Source organism: Physella acuta, unplaced genomic scaffold, assembly GCF_028476545.2.
Source record: "Physella acuta isolate Inbredline_101_S28 unplaced genomic scaffold, ASM2847654v3 ptg001607l, whole genome shotgun sequence".
Classification (NCBI taxonomy): Eukaryota; Metazoa; Mollusca; class Gastropoda; family Physidae; genus Physella; species Physella acuta.
The window spans coordinates 134,157-148,431 of record NW_026733121.1 but is presented as its reverse complement, the minus strand read 5'-3'; the positions used below and the strand labels follow the sequence as shown (position 1 = coordinate 148,431).

Below are 14,275 nucleotides of genomic sequence, written 5' to 3'. Positions count from 1 at the left end.
CAATAAGCAAGTATGTTTAATAAAAGCCATCTAAATAAGCACTGGAGTATAGCTAGACTAGAATACAAAAGATTATACTCTATTTACTAAACAGCTAAGGAAACAGACAATAAAACTGCCAAGGGCTGTTCAAGAAACAATACAAAGACTCAAATATTCATAGATAAATTTATTAATTAATGACATCTAATAGGTGATTAGTGACATAAATAAAATGTTTATCACAACCAAAAAAAAATTTTCACACAGGGGGAAGTTCACCATGGACAATCATCTTTCTCTTGATCTTAAAACTATGGTGTTGCTACGGTGAGGGAGCAAAACTTGGGTCGAATCGAAACTTGGTCAAGAGAAGGACCAATGGTTTAGCCATTTAAAAATGTGATTTTAAAAAATAGAAACACTTTCAAGACCTGAACATCTACTGTATGGCATAGAAGATAAACATTGGTACACCAGGATACAAAAAGACATTTTGATGCATTTGTGTTTTAGTATGGCTGGATGTCAACAATATATGTGGTAGTCTAAGTGTGTTTTTACGAGCCTAGCTTTACAAAAAGTTTACTGTATAAAAGAGAAAGTACACTAAAAATGCGGTTTTAAAATATGCAGGTTGTGGCAGGGTTAGTTGACAAACAGCTGATGAGTAAAGTCCACGTAGTCGTATGAGTCTAGCACAGCCCGGCCTGTTTTGTCCACATAAGGTTTCATACGAGATATGCAATAGTCTGCTTGTTCCTTGGTTAGATTCTGGTGAGACAAGAAATAAAATATGAAGTAATTTGCTAATGTAGAACCATTGTTGAATACATCTGCACAGTTCAACCAACGACTACACCAGCACAGTTCAACCTACGACTACACCAGCACAGGTCTACCTACAACCACACCTCTACACACTTCTACATACAACCACATCTACACAGTTCTACCTACAACCACACCTCTACACAGTTCTACCTAAAACCACACCTCTACACAGTTCTACCTACAACCACACCTCTACACAGTTCTACATACAACCACACCTCTACACAGTTCTACCTACAACAGCACCTCTACACAGTTCTACCTACAACTACACCTCTACACAGTTCTACCTACAATCACACCTCTACACAGTTCTACCTACAACCACACCTCTACACAGTTATACCTACAACCACACCTCTACACAGTTCTACCTACAACAGCACCTCTACACAGTTCTACCTACAACCACACCTCTACACAGTGCTACCTACAACCACACCTCTACACAGTTCAACCTACAACCACACCTCTACACAGTTCTACCTACAACCACACCTCTACACAGTTCTACCTACAACCACACCTCTACACAGTTCTACCTACAACCACACCTCTACACAGTTCTACCTACAACCACACCTCTACACAGTTCTACCTACAACCACACCTCTACACAGTTCAAATTACAACCACACCTCTACACAGTTCTACCTACAACCACACCTCTACACAGTTCAAATTACAACCACACCTCTACACAGTTCTATTTACAACCACACCTCTACACAGTTCAAATTACAACCACACCTCTACAGTTCTGCTTACAACCACACCTCTACACAGTTCTACCTACAATCACACCTCTACACAGTTCCACCTACACCCACACCTTCGCAACACAACCTACTACACCTTCAGGGTGTAAGCTACAAGTATGTAGGGTGGGTGGATGGCTGTGAAAAATGTGAGACTTACGGCATACAACTCCTGGGCTGTAATGTAGGGTTTCTCTCCAGATGTGAGAGCCCTGAAAGCCTGTTCCACCTCAGAGCTAGACTGGACGTTCTCAGTTTCCCGGCTGATCATAAATGCCATGTACTCTTGCAGGGACACAAAACCATCCCTGTGGAAAGGTTACAAAAAATTTGATTGAAACATGTATAGTCATGACCAACTGGGCAATACTAATTACAGAACTTCAATAATTATCTGATGGCATGGCTGAACTCATGCTATAGTCTCAAGCCTTTAAATACCTATAATTTGTCTAGAGACTAAAGCCATCAGGCCTCTATGGGGATCTGATGCTAGTAAGGAGCTGTAGGTGGGGAGGGGCTGCTTCTATGGGACAGAGAACCCATAGGATAAGGCCAGAGCACAACTCTTTTTAATAAGATGATTTGAGCAGAAAACTACTACATCTGCCTTAAGAGTAGTGTACTTAAATTTCTTTTAAAAAAAAAATTACTACAGTTTTTAAAATAATTTTTAAGAAGAAAGATTAAAAAAGATTAATATGGATAATCATAATCCACTGTAAGAGACTTCACCTGTTAGGATCTACGATGTCTAGAATAGCCTGGAACTCTGGGTCCACCTGTCCTTCCTCTACCATAGGTAAATCATAGCCCAGAGCTCTGAGACAGGACTTGAACTCCTGGTGGTCAAGTTTACCACTCTTGTCTTTGTCAAAGTGCCTGGAAAAACAAACATTCAATCTCTTAGTGGACGCTAACACATGATAAATTTTGATTAAACCCCATTGTGAAAAAGTACAAATTGAAAACAAAGAATATAATAAAGATATAGGTAAATATGGTGGGGAGTGCAGTGTGATAACACCATTGAGCTATGGTTGGATCTGTAGTGTGATGACATGTATGTGTCAAATTAAAAACAAAGAATATAATAAAGATATAGGTAAATATGGTGGGGAGTGCAGTGTGATAACACCATTGAGCTATGGTTGGATCTGTAGTGTGATGACATAGTATGTGTCAAATTAAAAACAAAGAATATAATAAAGATATAGGTAAATATGGTGGGGAGTGCAGTGTGATAACACCATTGAGCTATGGTTGGATCTGTAGTGTGATGACATAGTATGTGTCAAATTAAAAACAAAGAATATAATAAAGATATAGGTAAATATGGTGGGGAATGCATTGTGATAACACCATTTAGCTATGATTGGATTGTAGTGTGCTGACATCACATAGTATGCTTGTTTGAACACCCCTGTGTCCAACCCTGACCAACTTACTTGAACATCATGGAGAACTCTCTGAGGGCGTCCTCAGACACACCACTCCTGTTCCTGGCCTCTATCTGCTGCTCCAGGTTGTGCTGCATCCTCATACACAGCTGGTCTAGCTGATCCCACTGCTGGGCCAGACCAACAGTGCTGTGCTCTGTGTACCTATAAACATGCAATTGTTGTGGTTAGTACTCTTGCCTGGCATCCTTTCACACAGACTGATCCTATAAATATCCTGAATCAGACCCCCAAAGCATAGTGCACAGACACAACACTAAAAGAAGATTTTATTGACTCAATCCACCCTCCCCCATATGACACATTCCAGAGCCTACCACCACTCTTCTGTACGTAACAATATTAAACACAGCCCATTAAAAATACTCCATCATGGGTACTGTATTTAAAATAGAAAATGATTAATTCGAGGATTTAATAAAACAAAATTAAACAAATCAATCTGATGTTTAGTTGGTTATTTTGGGGTACTGATTTTACCTGTTATCAAGAATCAATCTCTCCTCCATTGCTGCCCCGAGGTCTTCTATCTTCTTCAGGTGACCTTTCTGTGACCTGACCTCTGCAGCCTTTCTCTGAATAATACAAACCATCCAGTTATAGACAGCTTATTAAAATAACATTTACATTATGTAAGAGCTAAATTGTTTGAAGGTTTAACAGTTGCTTTATTAAAAATTATTTACCCTGTTCTAGAATAATGTAATAGAAAGATTTATATAGTGGGAAAGCTTTTAGTGTTAAAATATATACTATTGAGAAGAGGAAGTGAATGTTTTGTAATTAAAATGCTGCTTATTTTAAAAAAATACTTCTTGAAACAAGTTTTAAGTTACCTTAGTGGCTTCTAATTGCTCCTCCAAGGATCCAGAGCCTTCCATCATTGCAGCTCTGAAACAAAAAACACTCTCTTTTAGAAATCTATCAAATAAAATTTTAATTAGCTTCATTATCTCTTATAATTTATAACACATTATGTGAAATGTTTTTAAAGTTATATACATTTTTTTAAATTTTAATCTAACAAAACAGCTTTACTTTAAATCTAAGTTTTTCACGTGTCACATGTCACATAACTTAACGTGTGTCATGCGAGTTAATGTCTGTTTTGGGCATTTGCAAAAACTGTTAGTCACTTCGCAAAATCAACAACAATTAATGGGTAATTAGAATATTAACAAAAGTTTTTTTTTTCTCCACTGTCCAAAAGTGGAAGCTGTCACAACTAATATGTGAGGGATATCTGTAGACTAGTCCATGCCTGCAGTAACAAATAAATCATCCATGCAGCTCTTTAACACCAAGTTGAAGTCATGACCAAAAAAATGTTCACACAGTACATTCCAAAACTGTAGTTCACAATCAAATGACAACTTGCATAAAAACATTCATGTTAAGGGATTTATCAATGTCTGTTTAATGTCAATTAAACACAAGGGTTTTAGAAAGCTAGATCTATGTTACTGGAGTGGAAACCTAGAAAAATGGGGGACAAGAATTATTAAAACAACCACACAATCAAAACATAACAAATGGATGCTCTAACCCATCAAGTAGCCACATCCTGGAAGAAAAATAGTTGACCATTATAACGTCATCAGAAAATGGACAATTAGTCATCAAATAGTGACAAAAATGTCATCAATGCTAAACTCAGAAAATAGGTAGCTTGTCTTACCTGGTCTGTGTGAGCCAGGAATGGAAGGCATTAGCAGCCTGAGCAAACTGTTTCCTCAGCTGGTCGTTCTCTTCCTGCCTGCGCTCTTCTTTATCCAGATCACTATCACGTTCCTGCATACACAAGTTAGTAGTTGCAATTGGTCATAAAATATAACGTACAACTCCAACGTTTAAAGTTTTATTATTTTAACTCTACACACATAAGCATGTACTTATATTTACAATTTAGAAAGTCCAGAGGAAACTTACTCTAATAATTTTCTGCAAGTTGTTCCATGTCTCCTCCAGAGCTTCCATGGTGAACCAGGTGTAGGGGTTGGGTCCAACTTTAAAGCTCTTGATCTGAGCATCCAAAGACTCCAGCCCCTTGAAGTCAGCTTTGGCAGCACTGAGGGAAGCTTTGAACTGTTCATGTGCCTCCCTCAAAGCCTGTGAAAGTACAGTTCATGTTTATTAGTGCTGCTATCTTTTAGTCACAGGCAGGAATCAAGCTTCATTGACATTAGTTTAAGAATCCAAATTGATTTTTAATTATATTTAGCCAACCAACTACCTTACAGCTTAAACAGCCATGTGACCTTAAACTTAACCAACCTACTGACCAACCCTGTAACCTACAGCAAAACCAAACCACTGACCTTAATTTCCTCAACACTGTTGCACCTAACAGGATCTGTCAGATCCTCCTCAGCATTCTCAAACCAGCTGTTGAAAGCTGAAGCCTTCTTGGCAAAGGTCAGGTACAGGTCCTCAATCTGCCTGTACTTGTCCTGGAGGTGGAGCAGCTTCTGCTTCCTGTCCTCCGCATCAGCCAGGAGCTTCTGCCAGCGAGACATGACTGCGTTGTAGCGCTCCTCGATGACCAGGGTCTGCTCGTGTCGACTGGCCACAAGTTGGTTCTTCAGGCTGGTGATAGTTTGGATGCCCTCCTTTTCAAAAGCAGCAAGTCCAGCAGAGAAGGTTTCCTAAAAACAGAACCATTACTTTAACAATTTTGTTTTGAACAAGCTTGGTTTTGTTTTTTGTTGAGAAATTTAAGAATATTAATTTGAATCTGTTTGGTAAGGTCAATTTTGAAATTAAATTGGGACAGACAATGTAGGAAGATAACTGTTTGGTATGGACAATTTTGAAAAAGAAATTTTGAAATGTAATTAATTTTCTCTAAGGAGGTATAATTTCAATAGCAAGTTAGGATTTTACCTGTTTTGTGAGGAAAGTTTGAACAGATGATAAGTCACGTCCATAATCTTCAGATCTTACTTGCGTTTCTTTGTCAGCTAGAATAAAATTATAAAAAAACAATGTTGAAGACCATAAGGTACATAGATTTGTATGGGGTGCTTGCTGAGTTACTGAGTGCAGTTCATCTGTGATGTAGGACTAGATTGTGATCCTCAAATGTATACATACTAAGAAAAAAACTAACGAGGTAATGTTGAGAAAACTTTTCAATATTAATGCAAAAAAAGTTTAAGATGATCATGTCAAAGGATTTTCCAAATGTGTATTCAAGACAAAATTGACCACATGTCAGTACTGACCGATCCAGCTGTCAACCACATCAGTCTTCCACATGAACTGCAGGAAGGCTGAATTGTCATTGAGAGCTGACTGTCTCTTGGCTGCTCCATGTTCCAGCTCCTTCAGTTTCTCTTCCAGGCCAGCCATCCTTTGACTGATGAGGTCAGCATTGTGGTTGCCCTGCAACATATGTTAAAACTCATTCTAATACATTGCTGACCATTTGGGAACAAAAAGTGTAAAACACAGCCCAAAAGAAGACGGGAAACACAGATTTGGGTGTGTCTTACCTCATTAATCAAGGTCTGTCCCTCTCTCTTTATTTCTGTGCATCTCTCTTTGTGGACTTGGAAATCAGACTCAAAAGCTTCATGTTTCTTCAACAGACCCTAAGAATATAGATGGAAGAATAGAAGACATCAATATTTGGTTTGCACCATTTTTCATATATAAATGTATCATATTATTGGAACAATAAAAAAGTTCACGGCCAACCCAAATTAGCAGCTAAAATTTAAACACCTACTGAACAATATGACATTTTTTTTACCTGTACTGCAGCCATGGTATCTCCTAGGTCACCTGTAGAAAGCAGGTGTTGCTTCTCTGTGATCCATGACTCTTCCTCCTCAACATTGGCACTGAACTGCTGGAAGGCATAGCTCTGCTCAAGTTTGTCACCCCTGTTATGAGAATCAAAATTTTATCATCTGGACAATCCTATTTGTATCAAGGCTCTTGTCAATTAGAGTAATACAAGTGAGCAATTGTTACTAGTAAAAACTTAAGAGGGTTTACTGAGAAAGAAAACAGACCTGTTGGCAGCCATTTCCTTCAGCTCAGCCCAGCTGGATGCCAGCTGATCCAGCCTGCTCTTGATGTCACTGACACCAATATCTGATTCATTCATCAGCTTCTCACCAGTTTCTTGCACAGCCTGTTGGAATAAATAATGCAGGGTTACAATAGAAATACACTACACTATTCAAGATCAAGATTAGTGAAAACATTACAAGTTGGTTTTTATGGAGTTGACTTGTATTGTGGTGCAAACTACTATAAAGCATTGATTGATCAGAAGATGAGCCAATCTTGAAAGGTACCTTTTACTTAAAGATAGGTTCTCCTAGGCTATTGGTTATCAATTTTTATAAGTATTTGCTATACAGAATCTACCAGCCTATTGGTAGAGAGAGAAGTAAATCTGACCAGTACACAGAAGTATGCCTAACCTATAAAGAGAAGTATGTCTAACCTGTATAGCTGGTTCATGATTCTCCAACTCTGCCTCCAGCCTTTTGTGTTTCTTCCTCAAGTTCTGCACACCTGTCAGATCTCTGCCATAATCCTCTGAACCAACAAGTAATTTCTTTTCTCTACATAAACAAAAGCATTTCACTACAGGTGTTCATGTAACAAAACACAAACAATAAAATAATAATAATATACAGTTGTTTTAAACTCCTGTAGTATAGTGAATTTTTAAAAACTTTTTCACAGGTATCAGTGTAAGAATATGACTGCGATAAGTATGGATTCTATATTCAAGTTGACTAACCAAAACCAAGATAACTTACTTGATCCAAGCTTCTTCATCATCAATATCTCTAAGGAACTGGTGCATAGTGTTAGCCTCATTCAGACGATTACGTCTATGAACTGCAAATTCCTTGATTCTGCAGAGACAATTGTAAATTATGTTTTTACTTTTTTAAAAATTGCAGATACTCAACAACAAAAATAATAAACTTTTCAATGAGAAACCACTGATTAGTTCCATTAGCAGGAACTGTGTCTAAATTTTATGTAAACTATGTAAATTTTAACATGACCTTACTTTTCATATCTCTCATTGATGGTCTGTTTTCTGGAGACAATACTTTCAGAGTCCCAAACACCAGCCTCAACAAACTGATCAGCTTGGCTGTTCAAATCTTTGATGCGATCCTACAGTAGTAAAATTGGCAATATTTAGAAAAACTAAGCTCAACTACAGGCATGTGAGACTAGATGTGTTACAGAGCTGACATAACTCACCTCATGAGCAGCTATATCAGCCTCCATTAGCTGATGCTTCTTGAGCAGGTTCTGGACAGAGGCAAGGTCTTTACCGTAGTCTTCTGATGCCAGCATCTGTTCCACCTGGCAATACAATGTACAAACTTTTTTTAAATTTTGGTCAACAGTGAAACATTTTTAAAGATTAAGTTAGATTTTTTAATCTATTGATTGACTGTATCTAGATATTTGGCTTGTACTGGTGATACTTAAACATTTAAGGTTAGTGAATGCTTTAGACTATTAGGTTTGGCATTGATACAAAAAGTAATAGTTATGTTTTAAAACTAACCTCTCCGAGCCAGAAGTCAATGTCTTTGACCCCAGCATTGTAGGTCTGTTGCCTGCTGGCTTCTTTCAGCTTGTCACTCTTCTCAGCTGACTTGGCCACCAGGTCCTCCCACTGGTTCAACAAACTCTCCAGGCGGTTCTGTACGGCATCTTCAGAGCCAGCACACTGACGCTGGTCAATCAGGTCTGCAGGTACAAGACAAACACAAATGATTAATAAGGTATGTAAAAATGGTTTACTGTAAACCACTAGCTTTTTACTTTGGGTCTTGTAAATTTTTCTGTTAATTTAATTGCTCCATTTTTAAGTTGGAAATATTTAAGTTGATCATTTATTTAAAATCTGTATAATGTTTTGGCAAAGAGAATTACTTTGGCCAGTAGTCAACAAGAACTGAAGTCTGTCAGCATTAGCAGCCAGCTCAGCCTCAAAAGCCTGGTGTTTCTGGTGCTTGCTCTGGATGTTTGTGGGATCTTTGTAAGATTCATCCAAGGCAATCTGGAGCTTCTCCTGTAGCCAGTTCTCCATCTCATCTGCATCACGGGAGAACTGCTGCAGTGTCTGAGCTTCACCTAGCTTGGAGCGGTTCTCAATCAAAGCATCCTTCAGCTTGGACCATCTGTGGAGACATAAGAGAAGCTCTTGTACACAGAAACAAATAAACACGTTTGGCTGGACTGCATTGAGGTTATACTACTATAAGGCAGCTACCTACTGATACACCATCACTTAATGAAGTGAAAGCTGGTTAGTAACATAAATGGAAAAGCTGCCAAAACAAATGCCATATATTTTCCCAGTATGTGTGAAACCTAAAGACATACCTATCAAGCACCTGGTCTCTCTTGTCTGACACGGCTGGACCATCATAATGATTAGATGTGATCAGTTGATCAGCAAAATTTTGAAGGGAATTGATTTTCTCTTCCTGTGTTTAATAAAAAATGGATTTTATTAATTTTTTTCTCTCTTCTGGATTATTTCATTAATGAAAACAGAATCTAAATTTCAACAAAAGGTAAAACTATTTATGCTAAGTTACCTGGGAGTTGATAGCCCTATCAAAATCTTCATGTTTCTTGATCAGAGTCTCCACATTGTCCCCATCCACTGAGTCGCCAGCCAGGAAAGCTTCACGGGAAGCCATCCATGACTCAGCCTGTTCACAGTCACGATAGAAAAGCTGGAGCTCCAGGCACTGGTCAAGCTTCATACGCCGGGCAATCCAGGCCCTACAGAGAGGCAAACAATGTTACCCAATGAAAAAGCTTGATACCACCAGAAATAAATGGCTATAATACAAGAAAATAATCAGATAACAGATGAAACAAAATAATGTTTTCAGTAAACCAGTTCAAGTAAATGAATGACACAAGAAAATACTGTGATGACAGCATGAGTGTACTGACTGTTCTAGCTCCTCCCTAGATCTTGCCAGCTCCTCCAACTTCTGTTGTACATCATCACTGGCATAGTGCTGATTCTGCAGCAGCTGTTGCCCCAATAACTCAAAGGCCTGGAATGTTCCAGCACGAGCATCCATCTCTGTTCTGTGTTCCTGTAAGCAAACAAAGTGGGGCCCAGTCAACCTACAATTTACTTTTTTCAAGATATCAACTTTATTGGTTTTGTCATGTCTTTTTTTTTATGTTAATCATATTTATACACTGAATTACTTACAAGGTCTTAGAAAAAAATTAGTTAATTACAAAACTTATAAAATTGTAAATAGTTCACTTTATCACTAAATAAGTGAGAGAAGGAAGGGGGAGGGGGACAGGGAATGGGGCGCTGAAATTTCATGCTTTCTAGAAAAAAATAATTGTAATTTAGAAACCACATGCTAGAAAAATAAAACAAAAGCTTAAACAACGTAATGGAGGTTAGCACGCACACACACATTATAAATATCAAAGATTATTTAAACACTGATGTTGAAAATGTTTGGACAAAAATGAACTACATGGATGACTATCAGGGTTTGTAACTTAAGACAGAAATCACTGTTCTACGTAGGTAAATTCACACACTATGCAAGCAGACTATCCTAAACTAGTTGTTTTTATTTAGCATGCATGCTCCTCGTTGGAAGTTTTCCCAGTCTGAACTCTACCCCACCCCTATAGCTTTACTATGTTCTTGTCATGCAGATTTTAAGCTAAGGATATAAATAGCATTAGTTCAACTATCTATCTATGACAATAACTCGATGGAAACATTCCAGCAAATCAGTATTGATTAGTTTTTCTTAGGTTTTGTTCATTCCTTTACGGCAGGCATTTATTTCTACCTCTTCTAAATATTCATCTTCTTCTTCCCCGGGCAGAGCCGTAATACCATAGTGGCTCACAATTTCTGAACTGAACATCTGAATGGAATCATATGAAAATATTACAAGACTATCAACATAAGCACACAGTCAAACAGCTTTCATCAAATTAAACTTCTATTTTCTAGCTTATTCAGCTGTGTTCACAATGTAATAAACAACTGATCTTCATCTGCTGAACTTTTTTCTACAACATTTAGAAGCTCCAGTGCAGCTTTGTATATACAAAAAAAAAACAACAACAACAAAGCTAATAACGATAGACAAAAAAAACTAGACAAGGTTTGTTTTTTAGGTGATCACACAACTAAAAATGTACCTGATGCCTCTCTAGCAAGGCTTCAGCACCTGTAACATCTCTAGCCAGTTCATCAGATGATACAAGGGCCATCATGCTGTTGATCCAACTTGTAAGGTCTCTGAATGGAAAAAAAAAAAAACTCCACTATAGTACAATTATTATAGTACAACAGACGTTCCTATTGAATACAATTTTAAAATAAAGTATTAATTATCCTAAAATTTTTGACAATAAAGACAATAAATTTAGAAAAGCTACACTACCTGTAATCACTCAAAAATCTCTGTAAATCATAGGCATCCAAAAGCTTGACTTTACGAGCATCAGCCTGGTGTAGGAAGAAGATTTACAAATGTTTAGAGATAACTTTTTCAGGTTTGAACAAATAAAAGTAGGTAAGCTTTTTAACTACTTTATTAAACTTGAACTAATCCCTGGTTGTGAAAATAGAAAAAGGTAAACATAAAAAGACCAACCTTGATAGTGAGTGCATTCCACATCTCATTGATTTCAGTCTGATGTTCATAGATGTTCTCTGCTTGGTCTGGATGTGTTTGCATCAACCTTTGAGCCATTTCGTCAAGCTCACGAACCTAGGCACAAATGATCTTCAGTGAGGAACTTTTCTTTACTTACATTATTTTTGGAGATTTTAATCAGTGTTGTTTACAAAACAAAATACCTTCTCCCCGAGTGCAGCCAAGTCTCTTTCAAGACCCTCATGCTTGCGCTGTAGGGCCTGAACGCTGGCAAGGTCATGGCCATAATTGTCATTATTGAGAGCTGTGTCTTTCTCTTTGATCCAATCTTTAGCTTCATCAACTTCACTGTAAACAAGAAGTAAAATATATCATAAAATAAGTGGGTAGACAAAAAGAAGTTATGAATTGTTGGAAACTTTGAAACACTGGAATTTCACAAAAGGTAATTTAGTCCTCATTTTTTTTACAGATAGTAAGTGCTTAAGGACGAATATAAAATATTTACCGATGGTAACGTTGAACTTCAAATGAACTGCTCAAAGTCTGTGCCCTCTCTGCTGTAACTTGTTGCAGTGTCACCCACCTCTGGTTGAGTTGCTGTAGAAAAAAATTAAGACAAACACTTTAACTCAGAATTAATTAAGTGGTAGTAAAATTTCATAAGCTGACACACAGGATGAGAATGTTAAACTTGCTGGTGACTTACAATGATCTGTTCTCTGATCTTCTCTGCAGCTTCAGTGTGTCCCATGGCTGTCAAACGATCAGCAATGTTGTTCAGCTCTTGTAGTCTGGCCTCATTGGCTTTCAAATCCTGAAAAACAATCAATGCATTAAAAACTCTTCAGCTGCAATGCATGTTAAAATAATCTACAGTACATCTCTTAATAAGGTTTATCAAGTAGAGAATGGCTTAACCAACAATGTAAGTAATGATAATTCCAATTAAAGAGGGTAATTTAAGCCCAAATTTTTATATAGCTGTGATAGAAAATGTAAGACTGACCTTCTGGAAGTCATCGAACTTCTTCTGCATCTCCTCCACCTGCTCAAGGTCATCTCCCACTTCTTCACCTGCCATGGAGTTTTCTTTCTCCGTGATCCAAGCTGCCAGCTCTGCTGCCTCTCTGACCAGCTGGTAGGCTTTGTTGGATTCCTGGACATTCTCACGCCGTTGGTTGGCCAAATCCAACAGGTTAGCATACCTGTAGAAAAAAACCAAGTGAAGATTTAGAAATCTTAAGCATCAATGCACTGTATAGCAGCAGTCAGATTAGTATATATTAAAGTTTTTAAAATATTTATGAAGAAATACAGAGGATCAGGGAAAATAGATAAATAAAGCCAATTTAAATGGCTACAGATATATTTAATCAAGTAGCATTTACTTATATTTTCCTACTCAAAACAATAAAATTGACATCTCTGCTTAGACCAGTGAGTCACTCAAATACTTATAAAAGATGCAGCTATGATAATCTACATGTATACAATGACATAAACAAAAAAAAAAAACTTACTGTGTTTCAATTTGGTTCTGTCTGACTGAAATGGTGAATTCATCCATCAGGTTGTTGCGGGATGCTGACAAGCTGGGGTCCAACTTCTTCACATAGGCAGCAGGAACAAATCCTTGCCTGTCATTCACCTCAACTTTCCACCAGTCCTGAAAAAAAAACATTTACAGGAAATTCAAAAACAGGCCCACACATTTTTTTTGGTAACATTCATCATGCCTTTCATTCATTCACCTTTTCTTATTCTTGACTAAAAAAAAAAATTATTTTTAGTATCTAGTTCCAGATACATGTCTTAAGTGATGTGACTAAAACAGTGTCTACATGCTATAGAAAACATCCATACCTTGTTGGCGGAGTTGAGAAGTGTCAGCACATCCCCTTTCTTCATGGACACCTCACGCGGTGACTTCTCAGTGTAGTCATACAAGGCCACAACTTTCTCTGTACCAATGTCATCAATAATTGGGGCCTCTTGTTGCTGAAAATGGTGGAAATAATCAGTTATTGCTAGGCAACCAAAAAAAAAACAGGGTGCAACAGAGATCTGAAGGACTGAGAAATATACTGTACAAGCGTCAGTTTGTTCTCTCAAAGACAAGAACATAGTTTAACTTTCAGACCAGATGGTCCAGGGTGCAAATAAAGAAGAGTTCATCTCTTCCTCTGACCCCAGCACCTTAAGCAATAGGGTGGTCAACACTATGCCCAGCCACTTTACTTTACAAGACTTTATTCTGGTATCTTTAGATCTTGAGACTTTGAGACTTTCAGATTGGCAATTATGCTCTACAACTTAACCACATCCCATATAGAGTGTAAGTACAAAGAGGCACATACCTTACAAGCTTGAGCTTGCTCCCTAAGACCTTCAATGACACTACGGTAAGCTTCCAAATCAGCCATGAAAGCTTCATGTTTTTTCAACAAAGCCTAGTCAAGGAGAATAAAATATGAACACCATTATTGAAAGCAAAAGAGAAAGAAAACATTGAACTAAAATATTTATAAGTTAGTAATGAGTGTAAGACAAGAGATGAATATAAAAAAAAACCATCAGT

General features: G+C 37.6%; 1 protein-coding gene across 8 annotated transcripts in view; it reads right to left on the bottom strand.

The window, feature by feature from the left end:
- LOC131929303 (spectrin alpha chain) overlaps window positions 1–14,275 on the bottom strand; it is a 28,948-nt gene continuing 14,673 nt past the window's right edge. For 2 of the 8 annotated variants that reach the window (XM_059285394.1, XM_059285395.1), the window contains 35 exons: window positions 14,055–14,147; window positions 13,561–13,695; window positions 13,218–13,363; window positions 12,704–12,902; window positions 12,404–12,511; window positions 12,203–12,294; window positions 11,898–12,042; window positions 11,692–11,808; window positions 11,479–11,543; window positions 11,234–11,333; window positions 10,876–10,953; window positions 9,995–10,143; window positions 9,628–9,817; window positions 9,410–9,513; window positions 8,957–9,204; window positions 8,586–8,770; window positions 8,273–8,377; window positions 8,073–8,182; window positions 7,813–7,911; window positions 7,491–7,611; window positions 7,051–7,172; window positions 6,786–6,918; window positions 6,526–6,624; window positions 6,256–6,415; window positions 5,915–5,991; window positions 5,350–5,676; window positions 4,961–5,140; window positions 4,710–4,822; window positions 4,578–4,595; window positions 3,868–3,922; window positions 3,512–3,606; window positions 3,020–3,175; window positions 2,307–2,453; window positions 1,732–1,879; window positions 1–753 (listed from right to left, as the gene is read on the bottom strand). In XM_059285394.1, the coding sequence (XP_059141377.1) occupies window positions 628–753; window positions 1,732–1,879; window positions 2,307–2,453; window positions 3,020–3,175; window positions 3,512–3,606; window positions 3,868–3,922; window positions 4,578–4,595; window positions 4,710–4,822; window positions 4,961–5,140; window positions 5,350–5,676; window positions 5,915–5,991; window positions 6,256–6,415; window positions 6,526–6,624; window positions 6,786–6,918; window positions 7,051–7,172; window positions 7,491–7,611; window positions 7,813–7,911; window positions 8,073–8,182; window positions 8,273–8,377; window positions 8,586–8,770; window positions 8,957–9,204; window positions 9,410–9,513; window positions 9,628–9,817; window positions 9,995–10,143; window positions 10,876–10,953; window positions 11,234–11,333; window positions 11,479–11,543; window positions 11,692–11,808; window positions 11,898–12,042; window positions 12,203–12,294; window positions 12,404–12,511; window positions 12,704–12,902; window positions 13,218–13,363; window positions 13,561–13,695; window positions 14,055–14,147 (4,545 nt within the window). In that variant the 3' untranslated portion in view covers window positions 1–627. The remainder of the gene's footprint in view (window positions 754–1,731; window positions 1,880–2,306; window positions 2,454–3,019; window positions 3,176–3,511; window positions 3,607–3,867; window positions 3,923–4,577; window positions 4,596–4,709; window positions 4,823–4,960; window positions 5,141–5,349; window positions 5,677–5,914; window positions 5,992–6,255; window positions 6,416–6,525; window positions 6,625–6,785; window positions 6,919–7,050; window positions 7,173–7,490; window positions 7,612–7,812; window positions 7,912–8,072; window positions 8,183–8,272; window positions 8,378–8,585; window positions 8,771–8,956; window positions 9,205–9,409; window positions 9,514–9,627; window positions 9,818–9,994; window positions 10,144–10,875; window positions 10,954–11,233; window positions 11,334–11,478; window positions 11,544–11,691; window positions 11,809–11,897; window positions 12,043–12,202; window positions 12,295–12,403; window positions 12,512–12,703; window positions 12,903–13,217; window positions 13,364–13,560; window positions 13,696–14,054; window positions 14,148–14,275) is intronic. The other 6 variants (XM_059285396.1, XM_059285400.1, XM_059285397.1 and 3 more) reach the window with 3 other exon arrangements.